This window comes from Halichoerus grypus, chromosome 2, assembly GCF_964656455.1.
Source record: "Halichoerus grypus chromosome 2, mHalGry1.hap1.1, whole genome shotgun sequence".
NCBI lineage: Eukaryota > Metazoa > Chordata > Mammalia > Carnivora > Phocidae > Halichoerus > Halichoerus grypus.
The window spans coordinates 60,969,630-60,985,911 of NC_135713.1; the positions used below are offsets into that span (position 1 = coordinate 60,969,630).

The window sequence follows — 16,282 nt, forward strand, 5'->3', positions numbered from 1 at the left end:
CTGCCAACACATGGTGACACCCACACACTGTGACACACACTCATGCTTGGGCCACACAAAGGCCTCCCCAGGCTCCCCAGGTCCAGCCAAAGAGCAGGAATGGAGGGAGAAACCCATGGGGATGGGGGCACAGCTGAGTCTCCAGCTAATGCAGGCCCCACCCCGCCCTAAGCCATACCACAGACAATGTAGGAAAGGGTCCAGGTGAGCTCCGGGTCAGAAAGAGATAAAGAAAGTAAGCAGGTGGCCCTGAGTCACGCGGCTCTTGAAGACCACTGCTGGAGGTAGAAGTTAGCACCGTCTGGAGGAGACCTCAAACAGGTGACCTTCACAGCTCTTGAAAAGTGTGGATGAGGGCACCTGGGTGGCTCAGTTGGTTAAGCGTCTGCCTTCAGCTCAGGTCATGATCCCAGGGTCCTGGGATAGAGCCCCACATCGGGCTCCCTACTCAGTGGGGAGTCTGCTTCTCCCTCTCCCTCAGCCCCTCCCCCTGCTTGTTCTCTCATTCTCTCTCTCTCTCAAATAAATAAATAAAATCTTAAAAAAAAAAAAAAAAGTGTGGATGAACTGCCGCACCCTAGGCTGACCCGAGGTCTACTATCTGTGTGAGACAAAGGCTCCCTTCCCGCATGGACCAAACGCCACTACTTTTGCATTCGCCCTCCCTAGAATTCTCAGAGTGGCAGGGTGTGGGCAAACTGCAATTTTATTAACATAAAATGTGCCTGATTCTGTGTTAAGTGCTGGCCCTGTATCAAGGCATTTGAATATGATAGGAGCATTACTAACCCAGTTCCCCAACGAGCAAACTGCGGCACAGAGTGGATCCGTAACTTGCCCAGGGTCGCACAGCCCGGAGAATGGAGGAGCCAGGATTGAAACACAGGCCGGCACGATAAAAAGCACACTGGGTCATGAGCCTCACAGATCAGGAGTTCAGTGAATAGTTAATGTGCCAAGGAGAAAAAGGTCAGGCAAGTGGATCTCAAGAAAGAGGCAAGACTGAATGGCACTGCACCTTGCATGAGAAATTAGACCCACCTAGATTTATCTGGATTCAGAGACAGAGTGAAGACTCATGAAAAAGGAAGAAGATGGGGCTCAGAAAAAGAGAATCCAAAGAGTTGAGATTTCCTCATGTGCATTGAAGATGCTAGAACATTATCTGCCAGGGGCTGGTGATGAAGAAGTTTCCTGCATAGCTGTGGGGAACCCCTGAGCACTTAATATAAAATGGAAACATGGAGCGCACAGCAACCATGTATCCTCCCACCAAATGTGCCCTGTGTAGGATACAGAAGTTAGTGCTGGGGGTAGAGATATATCCCCTCACCCCCTGCATGAATGAACTTGTCCAACTAACATTCCCTGATCCCTATAGAAGATACCTGATGATTTAGCCTCCCAGCATCCTTCCCATCTATGGCAATGCTGCTCTGACATTTCATTAGGAAGCCACCCTTCTCTCATCTGAATCTGTGTGCATAGGATGAGTCTGATTCCACTCCAGGCACTAGAGGCTGGTGTTCAGCACACTCCATTCTCCTGGAGCCGCTGGTCAGGGCCGAGACCTAAGCCAGGCCCTTGTGGGTCAGCCCAGGAGACTTTGCTGGAGGTATCTGCAAAGTGGGTCATCATCTCTGCTGACGTTGCTGAGAGGGAAAACATCAGCCTGGACCAACAGTCAGATATTTTGCCACCACAAAGGGCAAGCCTGCCTTGAAATGAAATCGGAAGAAAAAAGATGAGCCTAGGATGGAGAGAGAGAGAGATTCCTGATGTGATGTGCCTAGATCCAACTGTGCCTGAAACCCAAATCTACCTCTGGACTCCCCCCCCCCCGCCACTTCCCCCACCGAGACAGTGTGCATTGATTTAAGATGATTTCTTTCACCTTCAACTGAAAGAGTTCAGACCAATTCATCCCTATGGGAGCAATGGGGGACCCCTCCTTGGACTCCCAGGACCTCTGGTGTTGCCCATACCATGGCACTTACCACAAGAAGCTGCATTCGCACAAGGAATTAGTGCCCTGACCCTGGTTGTTTATAGTGGTACCACACTGTTGTTCACCTCCTTCCTGGCTTCTTGAAAGGAGGGATGTGTCATGTTCATCCAGAAGTCCTGTCATCAAGGGTTCAGTGAATAACTCATAATGAATGAATGTCTTCTAGTTGGTGAGTAAACTTGAATAGAGCAAGAAAGAAGAGTTGTTTGTTCAGAGGCCTAAGTTACCCTCAAGACCTCTCGGAGCTGACAAAAGATTATTATTTCTTAATCTCTCTTCATCCAGACCAACCACAGCTGAATCAGCCACACCTGTGGAACACAAACCAGTCTCCCATTACAGAAAAGGAAATCTGACACAGCCATTCCCCTGCTTAAAGCACCTTTTGGTGACCTGTTTGGCAGAGGGGGTGGAGGCAAGTGAGCACTTGGAAGCAGGGAACATTCTATGTTATCGAACATTCATTTGCTTATTGGTTGATTCATTTAGCAAGCATTTAATTAGCACCTGCGATGTGCTAGGACATGTTACTCCCTCTTTACAGCACGCTTTTAGGACCACGTACTTGTTACGCTGTATAATAAATCACCCCAAACTTAGTGGCTTAAAGCAGCAAACATTTGTTATCTCCCAGGATCCACACAGAGCTCAGCTGGTTGCTGCTGGGTCAAGGTCTCTCATGAGGTGGCAATGAAGCTGTCCACCAGGACCACAGTCGCCTCTAGGCTCAGCTGAGGCTGCAGGATCCATTTCCAAGCTCATTCACAGGGCTGTGGTCAGGCCTCAGGAGATTCACACGGGCCTCTCACACACTGGCTAACTCCCGCGGGCCTCTCCACAGGGCTGCCTCACAACATGGCAGCTGGCTCGCCCGTGTGAATGACAGCAAGAGGGCCCCAGGCAGAAGCCACGATCTCTTTATAACTTAGTCTTAGGAGTAATATGCCATATCTTCTGCCATATTCTGTTCTTTAGAAGTGAATCATTAAGTCCAGTTTATACTCTAACGAAGAGGATTACACAAGGGTATGAATACCAGGAGGTGGATTGATTAGGGTGGCAATTTTAGAGGCTTCCTGCCACAGATAAGGTATTATTATCCTTCATTTCATACTCAGACACCCATCTAGTTAAGCAATGTGGCCAGGTCACTCATCTAAGGTACTGTCTGCGTGGCCAGTTGGGGGTGAGGTGGAGGAAGGCCGGAGAAGGTACTGATAGAAAAACAAACGGGCATAGAGCCCTATATTCATTGCACCACTGTGTAACTGATTACCCACAACTTTGGGGCTTAAAATAAACATTGATCATCTCACACAGTTTCTAAGGGCCAGAAATTCAGAGGCAGCTTGGCGAGGTGGTTCTGGCTCAGGGTCTTTCGTGAGGCTGTAGTTAAGCTGTGGGCCAGAACTGCAGCTTTGAAGAGTTGACTGGGGCTCAGGTTCCCCTTCCAGGATGGCTCACTCACATGGCTGTTGATGGAAGGCCTCAGTTCCCGGCGGCACCGGCCCCTCTATAATGGGGCTTGAGTATCTTTGTGACATAGAAGTTGGCTTCCTCCAGAATAAGTGATTCAGGAGAGCCTAAGTGGAAGCCTCAATGCCCTTTGTGACTTTGGCTCAGGAGTCATACACTGTCATTTCTGCAATGTCCTGTTGGTTACCCAAGTCAGTCCTGTTTGTTGTGGGAGGATTACACAAGGGCATGGGAACATCAGATGAGGATCATTGAAGGCTGGCTACCATAGGGTCCTACAAGATTAGTAATCCTAAAACTCAACTTTAATGAAGTCATTCCATTGGTCAAAGAGATCCAGAACTTTCCCACATCCTGCAGCACATAATCTGATTTCCTCGGTCCTATCTCCCACTGTCTTTTGGGTGGATAGATCACCTGGGCCTGGCAACCTGGTCTGCTTCACGACCCCAACAGTCCCCACAGATATCCTTATGGATATGGTCCCCTCCCCACCCTGTGTTCGGTGGGAAGGCCTTCTTCCCTGGGAAGCCCAATCCAGCCTTCGACACAGAGTCATTGCACTTCTGCCCCGTGCAGCCTCTGGTTGGATACTGGAATACGAGAGTGAGCAAACAGACATCCATCCTCCCTGGAGAGCTTCCAGGCAGATGGAGAGGTAGATGTTAGCCAATTAACAATAATCTAATCACAAATTGTGACATGGTCTCCCAAGGAAAACTACAGGTGCCATGCAAACATATATTGGGGGTCCTGGCCAATTCTGCACGTCAGATTTGAGCTGTCGAGTAAATTAGTCTGTACAAGTGTATTAGCATTAGGTTCAGGAGCAAGTGCCAGAAAATTCAAAATAAAGGTAGCTTAAACAAGAGAGATGTTTATTTCTCTCTTGCTTAGAAGTCTGGGAAGGTGTTTGAGGACAGGGACTGTGCCACTCAGTGACAGGGATCCAGGTTCCTTCTACCTTGTTGCTCTGCTCTGCATGACCTTCACCAGGTGGTCCAAGATGGTGGCATCCACATTCTGGGCAGCCATATGGAGAAAGGGACACAGAGGCAGAGGGTAATATATACCATCTATCCCTAAAGCTGCCAGAAGATGTTTCCCCTTACATCTCAATGACCAAAACTTAGTCACATGACCACACCTAGCTGCAAGGGAAGCTGAAAAATGCAACTTTCATTCTGAGCACCCATATGCCCAGCCAAACACTAGAGCTCCATCACCATGCAAAAATAGCAATGAGAGTCAACCCTATCGTGCATGACTGTGTGCCAAGCACTTTCCTAAGTCCTTGACACGCATCAGCTCATTTCATCCTCACAACAGATCTGTGAGGAAGGTACTACTCTTGCCCCCATTTTACAAATGGGGAAACTGAGTTGTAAATGTAAAACAAGTCACTAAGTGGACAAGCTGGAACATGACCCCATGTGGTGTGGCTCCAGAGTCTGGGCGCTGTTCACACGGTTAACAGTTACAAAGGAAGGGAGAATAGATATTGGGGGACAGGTACAGTCTCTGCCCGTACAGCAGGGTGGAAGACAAAGAAGAAAGTGCTCCAGGCAAAGGAATAGACAAGGCAAACCCCACCCCGTCTGCTTCCAGGAGCAAGGTCCTTTATAGCAGTGCCTCTCAAACTTAAATGTGCCAACAAATCTCTTGGCGATCATGCTAAATGCACACCTGATTCAATAGGACTGGGACCTAGAATTTGCCCCATGATGCCCAAGCATCTGGCTTGTGGACTACCACCAGATAGACTGTGGGCCACAGTTTGATGAGGGAGGACATGTGGTCAAAAGCCCACCACTGCATGACTCCCTTCCTGCACAGGGCCAACAAATAGTGGTTTGGGCCTGGTGGCAGGCCACACAAGGCCCTTACACCCTTCTTGCTATCCCAGACTTCCAGTTCAGGCTGATTTCCTCTGTCTCTCCAAAGTACCAGGCCACTTGTTGAATGAATGAATGAATGAATGAATGCATGAATGAATGAATGAAAGAAAAGGTATTGCTGGAGGTCAGAAGGAGGGAGAGGCAACTGGTCAGGCCATGGTGTATCTATCTCCAGGGGAAGATTTTGGTTCATTGGCCCCACCCCGCCAGACCCAGTGCTGGCTCTGTGCATTCTGAATCCTCCCAGAGGAACAGGTACCATGATTTACCTCTACTTATAGATGAGGAAACCGCCTCTGGCCCTGCTTTTAGAACATGAGCCTCCACCTGCCTCCCCTGGGATTTTTCAAGCCCTGTGAGGGAAACCTTGGAGGTGGGGCCAGCAACAGAACCCCAGGGGAAGTTCAGAATTAGTTTCCTTTATGCCAATCTTGTGTTACCTCATCTACCATCTCCTCTAATCCACCCATCCTGGTGGGAGATACCGATTACCTGTGAATTTTGCAGGATGAAGCTGAGGCTCAGAGAGGTCTGTGCGGGGCCAAGTCATAGAGCAGGTTGCAATCTGCCTGAGACAACCCGCATGCCCTGTAGGGACCTGGCTCACAGCCAGGTCTCAATGACAACCATTCAAATGAACCATTAAGTGGAAGATGGAAGCAGAGGCAGCTATCTGGTCCACCGCAATCACTTTGGGTGATTGTGCCCTTACAGGGTGCCAGGCACTACACTAAGCCAGTCTCCCAACTTTCTCATCCAACCCCCAGGAAAAAGCCCTTTAAACGTCATCAGCCTCTTTGTGCAGACGTGGAAAGCAGCGGGGGCTCAGAGGTGCCAAGTGTCTTTCCCAGAGAGGCATAGCAGGGAAATGGTGAGTCCACTTTATAAGTCTAGGACTGCCTGACCTCCTCCCTTCTCAGAGCTAGACGCTGTGCGCGACTCAAATCTGGATCATTCATTCATTTAATCCTCACAACTCAAGGAATCTGTTTTACAAAAGCAAAAGAGCTCTGAGAGGCTGAGGTTTGCCCAAGGCCACAGAGAGAAAGTGGAGGAAAACGCAGAGGGGCGCTTCGAAGGAACGCACGCGTCTTTGGGAGCTCCCTGCCCTCCCCCCTCCAGCCTCGACTCCAAAGGCCCGCCCCTCCCCCTCCCGGCCCGCGGGCCCCTTTAACCGGGCGGCGGAAGAGGAGGCCGGGGGCGGGCGGGCAGCGCCCAATGGGCTGCGCGGAGCGTCACTTCCCGGCGGCGGGAGGCGAGCGGCGGGTGTCGGGGGCGGTGGGTGGCCGGCGGGGGCGGGGCGGCCGGAGGAGGCGTTGGCAGCGGGCTGGGACCCACGCGGCGCCGCAGCGCACCTGGCCTGCAGCGCTCCCATCCCCGGCGGCGGCGGCACGATGCCCTTTGACTTCAGGAGGTGAGTGTGGCGACCGCGGACACAGTGGGTGCCCGGGCACGCCGCGGACTCCTCTTGCCCGGCACGCAGAAGCGGCCCCGCAGCCCTGTGCATGCCTCCTGCAGGCCCACGGGGACCTGGGGCGGGGCCCCTGCTGCACACAAAGCCGGAACCTCGGAGGGCCCCCTCGTGCAGCGGGAGGCAAAGCCACCCACCTCCTGTCCGCCCCACCCCTTCCCTCCACCGAGCCCCCTCCCCAGCCTGCCCCAACACCACGCAAACCCGCATCTCCTGCGGTCCCTCCTCCCCACCCCACCCCAGTCTGGGAAACCGATAACTCACTTTCCCAGCTGGGACCAAACGAGCCATCCCTCCTACCCCCTGCCATCTCTGGAGCCTCATTTCGTGGACCCCACCCCTGCTGACAGGTGCATCCGACCTCCAGTGAGCCCCCAGGGATCCGCAGGGGTCTGCAGCCCCATGACTGCCTGGCAGCAGCTGGAGGGTTTTAGGTTTCCATAGGCTGAGACTGCCCCAGCCTAGGCAGAACAGGAGGCCTCTGCCAGTCCCGGTCCTGTTCTCTGGGTATGGGGGCACCATGGGAAGGGGAGGAGGCCAGGAGCCATGGACAGGGCTCCCCAGAGGGCCCAGCCTGGTCTGGCCGTGGCTTTCTGCAGTCACTACAATGGGTCCTTTGTGGGGTCCAGCTGCCTCATGGTCCACGTTGTGCTGCGCTAGGCCTTCAGAAAGCCTGCCTGAAAAGGGGTCTCTGCCAGACTTCTTTGCAGTATGGAGCCTCAGGGGATGCCCTGCCTGAGGCAGCCACACTGTGGGGGTCTGGCCAGGAAAATAGCAGGGCTTCAGTGTGGGGAAGGGCTGGATTAGAATCCTGGCTCTGCTCCCTCCACTGAGCAGCTCGGTATCTTCTAGAAATTAGGGGTGAAGGCTCTAGGTTCAGACCTGCCCTCAGCTGTGTGACAGGATGACTTGGGCAAGTATCTGAACCTTCTCAGTATCTCTAAAAATCACTACCTGCAGGTTGGAGCTGAAATAAGGTCCTCACCTGTGAGGATTGGATGCAGGAGAAGCATTGTAGGATTTAGAGCTCAGAAGTAGGACATCAGTAGATGAGGAGCTTCTCCATGAGGCCATTTCTTCATCCACAAATTGGGTTCTGATGCTTCCCTCACAGGAGGGAACTCTTCCTCCTCACCTGCCCCTTCCCTCTGCACAGGTGAGAGTGAAGTCAGGGTAAAGTTACAGCCTTCCCAAGCAGAAAAGCCTGGCAGTGACCCCCACGCACTGGCTGATGGGGCACTCCAGCCTTTCCTGGGCACCAATGCCATCTGCAAACATCTGCCAGCTTCCTGCCCGTTCCATGAAGCCCAGAGGCCGACACCAGGGTCTCAGACACATGCTTGCAGATCCAGGGCAGTTCCAAAGGAGGAAAGCTCCTTGGATGGAATCAGGGGCAGTCCTTACACTGACAGTTAGCCTCGGGCCTCGAGAGCTGTGGTTGGCACGTGGGTTCCTGGTTCCACAAAGCCTCCCCTTACCCAGGCTGATACTAAAGATTCCTGACTGCCCCACCCCCATGCCCTTGTGATTTAGTAGGTTCCAGTGATTTTGACTTTGTTGGGGAAAACCGCCACTTTGGGTCATTTAATCCTTTCGCTCTGCAACCAACCGCTTTGGAGGAAGATGAGGCTCCAGGCTGAGGGTCTTGCCCTGGACCTCACGGGACCTAGACTGGGGGTGGGCCAGGGTCTAGGTCATGCACAGCTTCTGACCTGGTGCCCCTTGAGTTGGAGGTTTGGAGTGCCCTGGTGCTATGGGGGCACCAGCCTAATGAGGTATTGTTTTAATAAATTTTCTTGAGGGCTTGGGCTTACCACAGAACAGTGAGACTAGATTTCACCACTTGGCATTTGCGCTTTGGAGGATGAGCCATTTGCGCCTAGTAACCCACACTTTTTAAGATCTGTTAACTCCAGGACTCAGTTTCTAAGGAAGGTTCCCCCATCCCACACACCTTCTTCCTCTTCGGTGTTCATTCATCAAATGTTTACCGTGCTCAGCCCTCTGCCACGTGGCCCACAGTACCGAGCTGGGGCTGTGTAGCCCTGCCCTCTCAGCACTGAAGAGAAGGGAGGAGGACATCTACCCTGGTACATGCACTGCGAGGTGCAGACTTGAAGTCTGTTCCCTTGTCACCTGCGGGAGGGAGTTTTCATCTTCATTTTAAATCAAAGGAACGGGAGGCTGCTAAGTAGAAGTTACTTGCCCAGGGTCATATACTGGTGAGCTGGTGGAGCTGGGATTTGAACTTGGGGCTGTTAGCTCCAAAGCTCTAGCTCTGGGAGAAAAGGGAGTGCTTCGAGAGTCCCAACCCTGTCAGATCTCTTAAGAACTGTGGGGGAAGGGAGAGGGGCATACTGTGATTGGACCCCCCCTCTCCCAGTTGGAGGCCTGGAAGAAAACCAGGCTTCCTGCCTGTTTTGCTTGCCTTACAACGAGCCAGAATCAGGAGGAGGTGTGTGTGTGTTGGGGGTGGGGGGTGGATAGCAATCTCTTGCCCTTTCTTATCGATACTCCTTTTTTTTCTTAGTGCCTACGGGACCTTGTGCAGCTTACCTTCTGTGTGTTCTCCTGTCTGTGAAATGGGCATGAGAACGGTACCCATTGTTGAGAGGATTAAACAAGTCAATGTGTGTAAAGCATTTAGACACAGTAAGCACCCAATAAATTTTGGCCACTATTTTCATTATTTGTGTTATTTCATGTAAGCACCTGTATTTCCTAACACTATGTAAGTCACTTAATTATTATGCTTATTCTCTTTCTCCCTCCCATTAAATCGTGAGCTCCCTAGGGCAAAGATTTTTATCTGTTTTATTCTCTGCTGTAACTCCAGTGCCTAGAACAGCACCTGGGCCAAACTTGCTCTTGGAAATGCCTCTCAGGGTCTGTTACGGAAGCCAAAGGCATGGTGTGATTTGATAATGCCAACTCTTCTTTACTGGGCAGATTTTCAGCTATTGGTGGAGAATTTTCCCCCTTCCTTCCTTGAATTTGCTCTCTCAGTTGTTTTTGGGGGTTGGAGGAGGCGGGATCCTGGGACTGCAAAGATTACTTGTGTTTGCTTTGCTCCGTTGAATTGTTTCATTAATCGCTGGCCAGTTGCTGTTGTGGAACTGGCCTTGGGACCCAGATCCGTGGGTGTTGGCTCTGACCGTACCCAGTTCCGGCTGGCAGGGGTCGGCAGCATCTACCTCCCACTCAGCCTGGGGTAGGGGTGGGGGACAGTTCCTGCAGCCCAGGCCCAGAGGAGCCTGAGCACAGCTTTCAGAGGGGCAGAGATGGCCCGCTTTCCCGCAGTGGAGGCCCCCGAATTGAACCCCTAAGTCCTGGGTTTGCTGCTGCCCTGTCACTGACCAGCCAAGCCATGGGACAGTTAGTTTACCTTCTCGGGGCCTCGGGTTCTTCATTTTAAAGACAAGTGGTAACCTTCACTGCCTCACCTGGTAGGGGAGATGTAGGGGCAAGAGAGGTGTCCCTGCCGGGTAGGGTCAGCTCTGTAATTTGTGGGGCCCAGTGCAAAATGAAAATGCAGAACCCCTTGTTGGAAAAGTATTGCGGATTCCAGGACCATGATAGCAGAGCAGTAAAATAAACATAGACCCCCGGAGCGGGGGGTCCTGACTGTGTAGGTCAGACGCCCATGATGTCGGCCCTGCAGCAGTGCCTTGGTTCAGCCTCCATTGCTTCTCACCCTGGCCTTCCTCCAGGAGACCCCAGACCTTCTTGAGAGAACCCTGAGTGAGCTTTCCAAAGTTGACCTGGTTTTTTCGTTTTGTTTTGTTTTGTTTTCATAGTAAAGCTTTCCACAGTTAACCTGATTTTCTCATGTCCTGGTTTCAACCTTCAAGCAGGGTCCATTGCTCTGAGGATCAAGTATGAATTCCTCAGCTCCTCATGTGGCTTTGTCTGAGGGGGGCCCTGCAGACCCAGAGCCCCCCCTCACTCCCTGTGCCCAGCTAAGCCCCAGCCCCTGCAGGGGGCTCTGAGCACATAGTTAACACTCAGTTAGCTAACATGAGTGTCGTATTTCTACCCTGCCTTATTCCAGAAAGAGCTTGGGGAAGCTGACAGAAACACATAACTTTACAATAATTTTTTAAAAAAGGTTTATTTGTTTATTTGTGAGAGAGGTAGAGAGAGCGAGAGTGTACGGGGGAGGGGCAGAGGGAGAAGGAGAGAGAGACTTTTTTTTTTTTTTTTTTGCAGAGCATTGTTTATTTAACCGTAACTCAAGTCTTCAGTAGGAAAAGCAGCTACGTCAAAATAGCCTTTTCCCCCGGCTATATTAGAGGGCCGGTGTGTATTATGACTGCAGTCCGAATTTCCAAAATTTAAATAACTCCCACTTCATCCATATCCTCCCTTCCTCCCTCTCTCTCCCCTTTCTCCCTCTTTCTAGCAGACACTTTCCAATAAGGAGAGAGAAACTTAAGCAGACTCCACTCTGAGCGCAGAGCCTGATGTGGGGCTCGATCCCACAACCCTAAGATCACAATCTGAGCTAAAACCAAGAGTCGGACACTTAACTGACTGAACCACCCAGGCACCCCTACTTTACAACAATTTTTAAAAAACATAAATGGGCTTAAAAATGAGGGCAAAAGGGAGATGAAGATTAGACCAGAGGAAAAATGATGTGAAGATGAAGCCAGTATTTTGTGTTTATTGAGCCCTTCCTGGTGCCTGACAGTGTTGTAAGGGTCTTACGTACATCAACTCATGTAATCCCACAGTATCCCTACAACACAGTGTTGTTGTCCCACTTTACAGATAAGCCAGTTGAGGTGCAGGAGCAATGTGGGTCAGCAGAAGGTGCTGGGCTTGAAATGCTGCCGTCTGGCTCCAGAGCCCCACTTGTCGGCTGTAGGCTCATCTCTAAAGCTTTTCCCCTTCCATTCACCAAGTTCAGAGAGAATGGGAATCTCCTCTGATTGGATTCATTGGCTTTCTCGTCTCTAATTCTTTCCCTATAGCGGTCATTAAGAAGCTCAAAGTCATCAGCTTTTTTTTGCCTTTTTTTAACCAGCCTCATTTGGCCTGACACCTGATTCAGAAATTGTCTTTAAAGACGCCCACTGACAGTCTCACACTAACTTAAAGCATCTCACTCTGGAGGATCCAGGGTTTTCCTACATTGGCCACTGGGGCTTTAAAGCCTAGAACATATGTTTACCTGCTCATCTGGACATGGAATGAGATGGAAATCTCTCCTCTCAAGGCAGTTTGGATTCCTGACTGTGATACCTCATATCTTGAGACAGGGCTTTAGCCAGCTGTGGCCTTGTCAAGTGCCGTTTCCTATTGGCCATCTTTTCATGTTTTATTTTGGACTTGCTGCTACGAGGGTGTGAGGAGGGCATTTGGGGGGAGGCTCACCCACCACTTCTGCGTCGGTGTCCTCAACACTAGCTGTGCGTTAGAATCACTGGAGGAGCTTAAAAGTCTCCCAACTCAGGCTACACGCCAGACCTAATAATCAGGCTCTCAGGGTGGAGGGCCAGGTATCAGTGTTTTTTTAAAGGCCCTCACATGACTCCAATGCATGACAGAGACTGAGAAGGTTGCTCAAAATCGGGAGAACCAATAGGAAGCAGGGCTGAGAGCTCTAGGGCAGCCAGGTGGTGAGTAGGTACTTGGAGGGAAGGCTGGGACTGGAGTCTGGTCCCATCTGTCACTCCTGTGTGACCTTCAGCAAGCCACTTCCCTACTCTGGGACTGTTCCTCACCGGTCAAGTGGTCGATAAGTGGTCTTACTTTCCACTGATGTTCTTGCTCTTCGGAGTGTGGTCCCAGACCAGCAGCTTCAGCATCCCTGGGAGCCCTTGGGAAATGCAGACTCTCAGTGCCCACCCGGAATCTGAATCTGTGGTTTAATAAGCTCTCCACGTGATTTGGATGTGGGGGAAGGTTGCCAAAGCCCTGCTCTGTATGGCTGACTTGACACAGCATCTCTCATTCTGTGCTGCATACGGCGTCCCCCCCTTTGAGATTCACAACACGTGTGTCCCTTTCTAAAGGCACTGAGAAGTCCTGCATGAGAGGAAGCCGAGTCACTTGGTTCAGCCCAGCTTTTGCCAAACTGATTGTCGAAGCCACCCTGTTGTTCACAAGACGCCCAGTACCATTTCTCAGAATATAGTGTGGGAAACAGCCCTAATTGATCCTTAAAGGAGTAGTAATTAGCCTAATTGTCTGTTGTCAACTTTAACATTCAGGTCTGTTAACTTAATTGCATTGGTTATATATGCAGGAAAAGTATGGGACAGGAAAAAAAAAAAAACCCTCTAACACTAGATGTATTTGTTTTTATAAGTCTTGGCCCTTGGGAGAGGCAGGAGAAACTCGGGGTTCCCTGTCCTGCCGAGCGAGAGCTAGGGGATACAGAGGTGCTTTACAAATCTCCTCACCCTGAGTGGGCATTATTGTTCCTGTTTTACATCCAGGGAAATCGACCTCAGAGATGATAGATCGCACAGCTCGTGCATGAAGGGGCCCTGGGGACTGGTATACACCTGCCAGCGTAATCCTCCCCCTGGAGCCCCTTCCTCCTGTAACCCACTGGGCAGCACAGCTGGACAGGAAGCGAGATCCCTTTGAAATGGATTAAATGTTCTGTTTCTCCAAAAGGTAGAAACCCTATTGGAGATGAGAAGCCTGGCTGTTTCAAAACCAAAGTACAGTCACAGGTACCTGAAACTTTGAGTCCTGGTGCTGTGGCAGGAACCCCTCCACGGCGTTCGCTTTTCTTTCTTGCATTCCAGTCCGGGGCTGGAATCTCTTTGGAGGAGGAAAGGAGGCAATACTCATCTTACTAGGAATGCCTGACGGTTCCTCAGCTTGTGATGGGTAGAGCGCTGTGTTGGGCATGTCATTGGATTTAAAAGCCACCCAGACCCCACACGGTAGACAATTATTAGTAATTTATTTTCTTTAGTTTCTTTTTTAAATTAATCATACAAAAATTGACTTTTGGTGTACTCCTCTATGAAATTCAAGACATTCTCTCGTAGAACCACCCCCACCCCCGTGTAGATACAGAACAGTTCTATCACCATAAGAAACTCTCATGCTCTCACTGTGTGGGTCACACTACTAATTCAGTTTTTTAAAAATTGTGGTAAGAACGCTTAACATGAGATCTACCCTCTCAACAAATTTTTAAGCATGCAGTAGTGTTAACTATCAGTTGTACGGCAGATCTCTAGACATTACTCATCTTGTATGACTGGAACTTTATACCCCTCGAAGAGCTCTCCCCAGCACCCACCATTCTACTCTCTATTTCTACAAGTTTAATTGTGTCAGATACCTCACGTAAGTGGGTATCATACAGTATCTGTCCTTCTCTGACTGGCCTGTTACACTTAGCGTAACACCCTCAAGGTTCATCCATCTTGTTGCATGTGGCAGGATTTTCTTTTTTAAGGCTGAGTAATACTCCACGGTACGTCTATACCGCATTTTCTCACTCCGTTCATCTGTCCATGGACTTTTAGGTTGTCTCCACGTCTTGGCTATCGTGATTAATGCTGTACTGAGCATGGGGGTGCAGTTATCTTTTCAAGATCCTTTCAGTTCTTTTGGGTATATACCCAGTTGCAGGATTATTGGGTCATAGGGTGTTCCTATTTTAAACTTTCTGAGGAGCGTCCGTACTGTTTCCTGGAGTGGCTGCACCAGTTTGCGTTCCCACCAGCAGTGCACGAGCGTTCCTCTTTCTCCATATCCTCACCAACACTTTTGTTTGACAGTGGCCATCCTACCACGTGTGAGGTGCTATCTCATTGTGGTTTTGATTTGCATTTGCCTGATGACCAGTGACGCTGAACAGCTTTTCGTGGACGTGTTGGCTATTTGTATGTCTTCTTGGGAGAAACGTCTATATATAGCTCTGTGGTGAGAGAGTAAGCAGTCGGTCACGTGCTGTGAGGCCCCCAGGGCCCAGGCAGGTGCCTTGGTGGGTGATTGGGTGCGGGCTGTGGCCCATGGGAGAGCGACACTCCATCGGGAAGGGGCAGCTCCAATGCGGCTCTGTGATTTGTCGCTCCTCAGATTTCCCAATTTCTCAGGAAATGATGAAAATCTTCTAAGTTGTGTGAAAATGGTTAGGAATCATTGCCAATTTTGTTTTTGTTGAACATGATACTGGGCCAAATCAGTGCCTTCCTGGGGCTGACAGTGGCCCGTGGCTGACAGCAGGCAGCCTGTGTGTCACACGTACCAGCGTGACCACGTGCTGGCTGGGTGGACAGCCCCAGGACTGTTAGAGGTGGTCTGCTGGGCTTGGAGCCCAAGGCAGAGAAGTGAGGGATCTGTGGGCTTGGGCAGAGGCAGCCTTGGGGCGTGGGGCTTCCCTCCTCCGGCTGGTGCTGGGACGGCCCGGCCAGCCCTGCCACTGGACCCAGCCTTCCTCTTCAGCAGTCCCAGGGCTGGCCAGAGCTCAACTTGAGTGACACTCCCTTGCTCCAGACCGTTTAATACCAACAACCTCCAGGGTGTATCTTGCAGTTGACCTTCAGGGCTGTGTTGTGATAATAGCAGTGCCCACAATAGGTCCCATGTGGCAAGTGCCTGGCTAAAAGCCTTCCTTGGATTCCCTCGGTTGATCCGCATATTGGGTAAGAGCTATTTATTATTCCTGTTTGTCTGGTGAGGATGCTGGGCAGAAAGAAGGGACAGGACTTGGCCAAGGTCGCACAAACTTCGGGTAACACAGCTGAGACTTGAGGGCTCACCTGTGAAGCCAGAGCTGACTTTCTTAACCATACTCACGTGCCCTAGAGGCAAGTGTTATCGCCTTGGACATGCCTGATGTTACCTGCCATCCCTTTTTTTTTTTTAATTCAGTTAATTAACATACGGTGTATTATTAGTTTCAGAGGTAGAGTTCAGTGAGTCATCAGTCTTATCTAACACTCAGTGCTCATTACATCACGTGCCCTCCCCAATGTCCATCACCCAGTTACCCCATCCCCTCACCCCCTCCCCTCCAGCAACCCTCAGTTTGTTTCCTATGATTAAGAGTCTCTTATGGTTTGTCTCCCTCTCTGATTTTGTCTTGTTTTATTTCTCCCTCCTTTCCCCTACGCTCCTCTGTTTTGTTTCTTAAATTCCACATATGAGTGAGATCATATGATAATTGTCTTTCTCTGATTGACTTATTTCGCTTAGCATAATACCCTCTGATTCCATCCACGTCGTTGCAAATGGCAAGGTTGCATTTTTTTGATGGCTGAGTAGTATTCCCTTGTATATATATACCACATCTTCTTTATCCATTCATCTGTTGAAGGACATCTGGGCTCTTTCCACAGTTTGGCTACTGTGGACATTGCTGCTATAAACATTGGGGTGCACGTGCCCCTTTGGATCAGTACATTTGTATCTTTGGGGTAAATACCCAGTAGTACAATTGCTGGGTCATAG

At 50.5% G+C, this 16,282-nt stretch overlaps 1 protein-coding gene and 1 long non-coding RNA gene across 2 annotated transcripts in view; both read left to right on the forward strand.

Moving 5' to 3' along the window:
- Positions 1-6,646: 6,646 nt before the first annotated feature.
- The window catches only part of ERGIC1 (endoplasmic reticulum-golgi intermediate compartment 1), a 103,200-nt gene continuing 93,564 nt past the window's right edge, over positions 6,647-16,282 (forward strand). The window contains exon 1 of the mRNA XM_036120326.2: positions 6,647-6,796. Within this exon, the coding sequence (XP_035976219.1) occupies positions 6,777-6,796 (20 nt within the window). The 5' untranslated portion in view covers positions 6,647-6,776. The remainder of the gene's footprint in view (positions 6,797-16,282) is intronic.
- LOC144381095 (uncharacterized) lies at positions 6,803-9,533 on the forward strand. The gene is made up of 2 exons (XR_013445629.1): positions 6,803-8,009; positions 9,384-9,533. It is a non-coding gene; the product is annotated as an uncharacterized LOC144381095 (long non-coding RNA).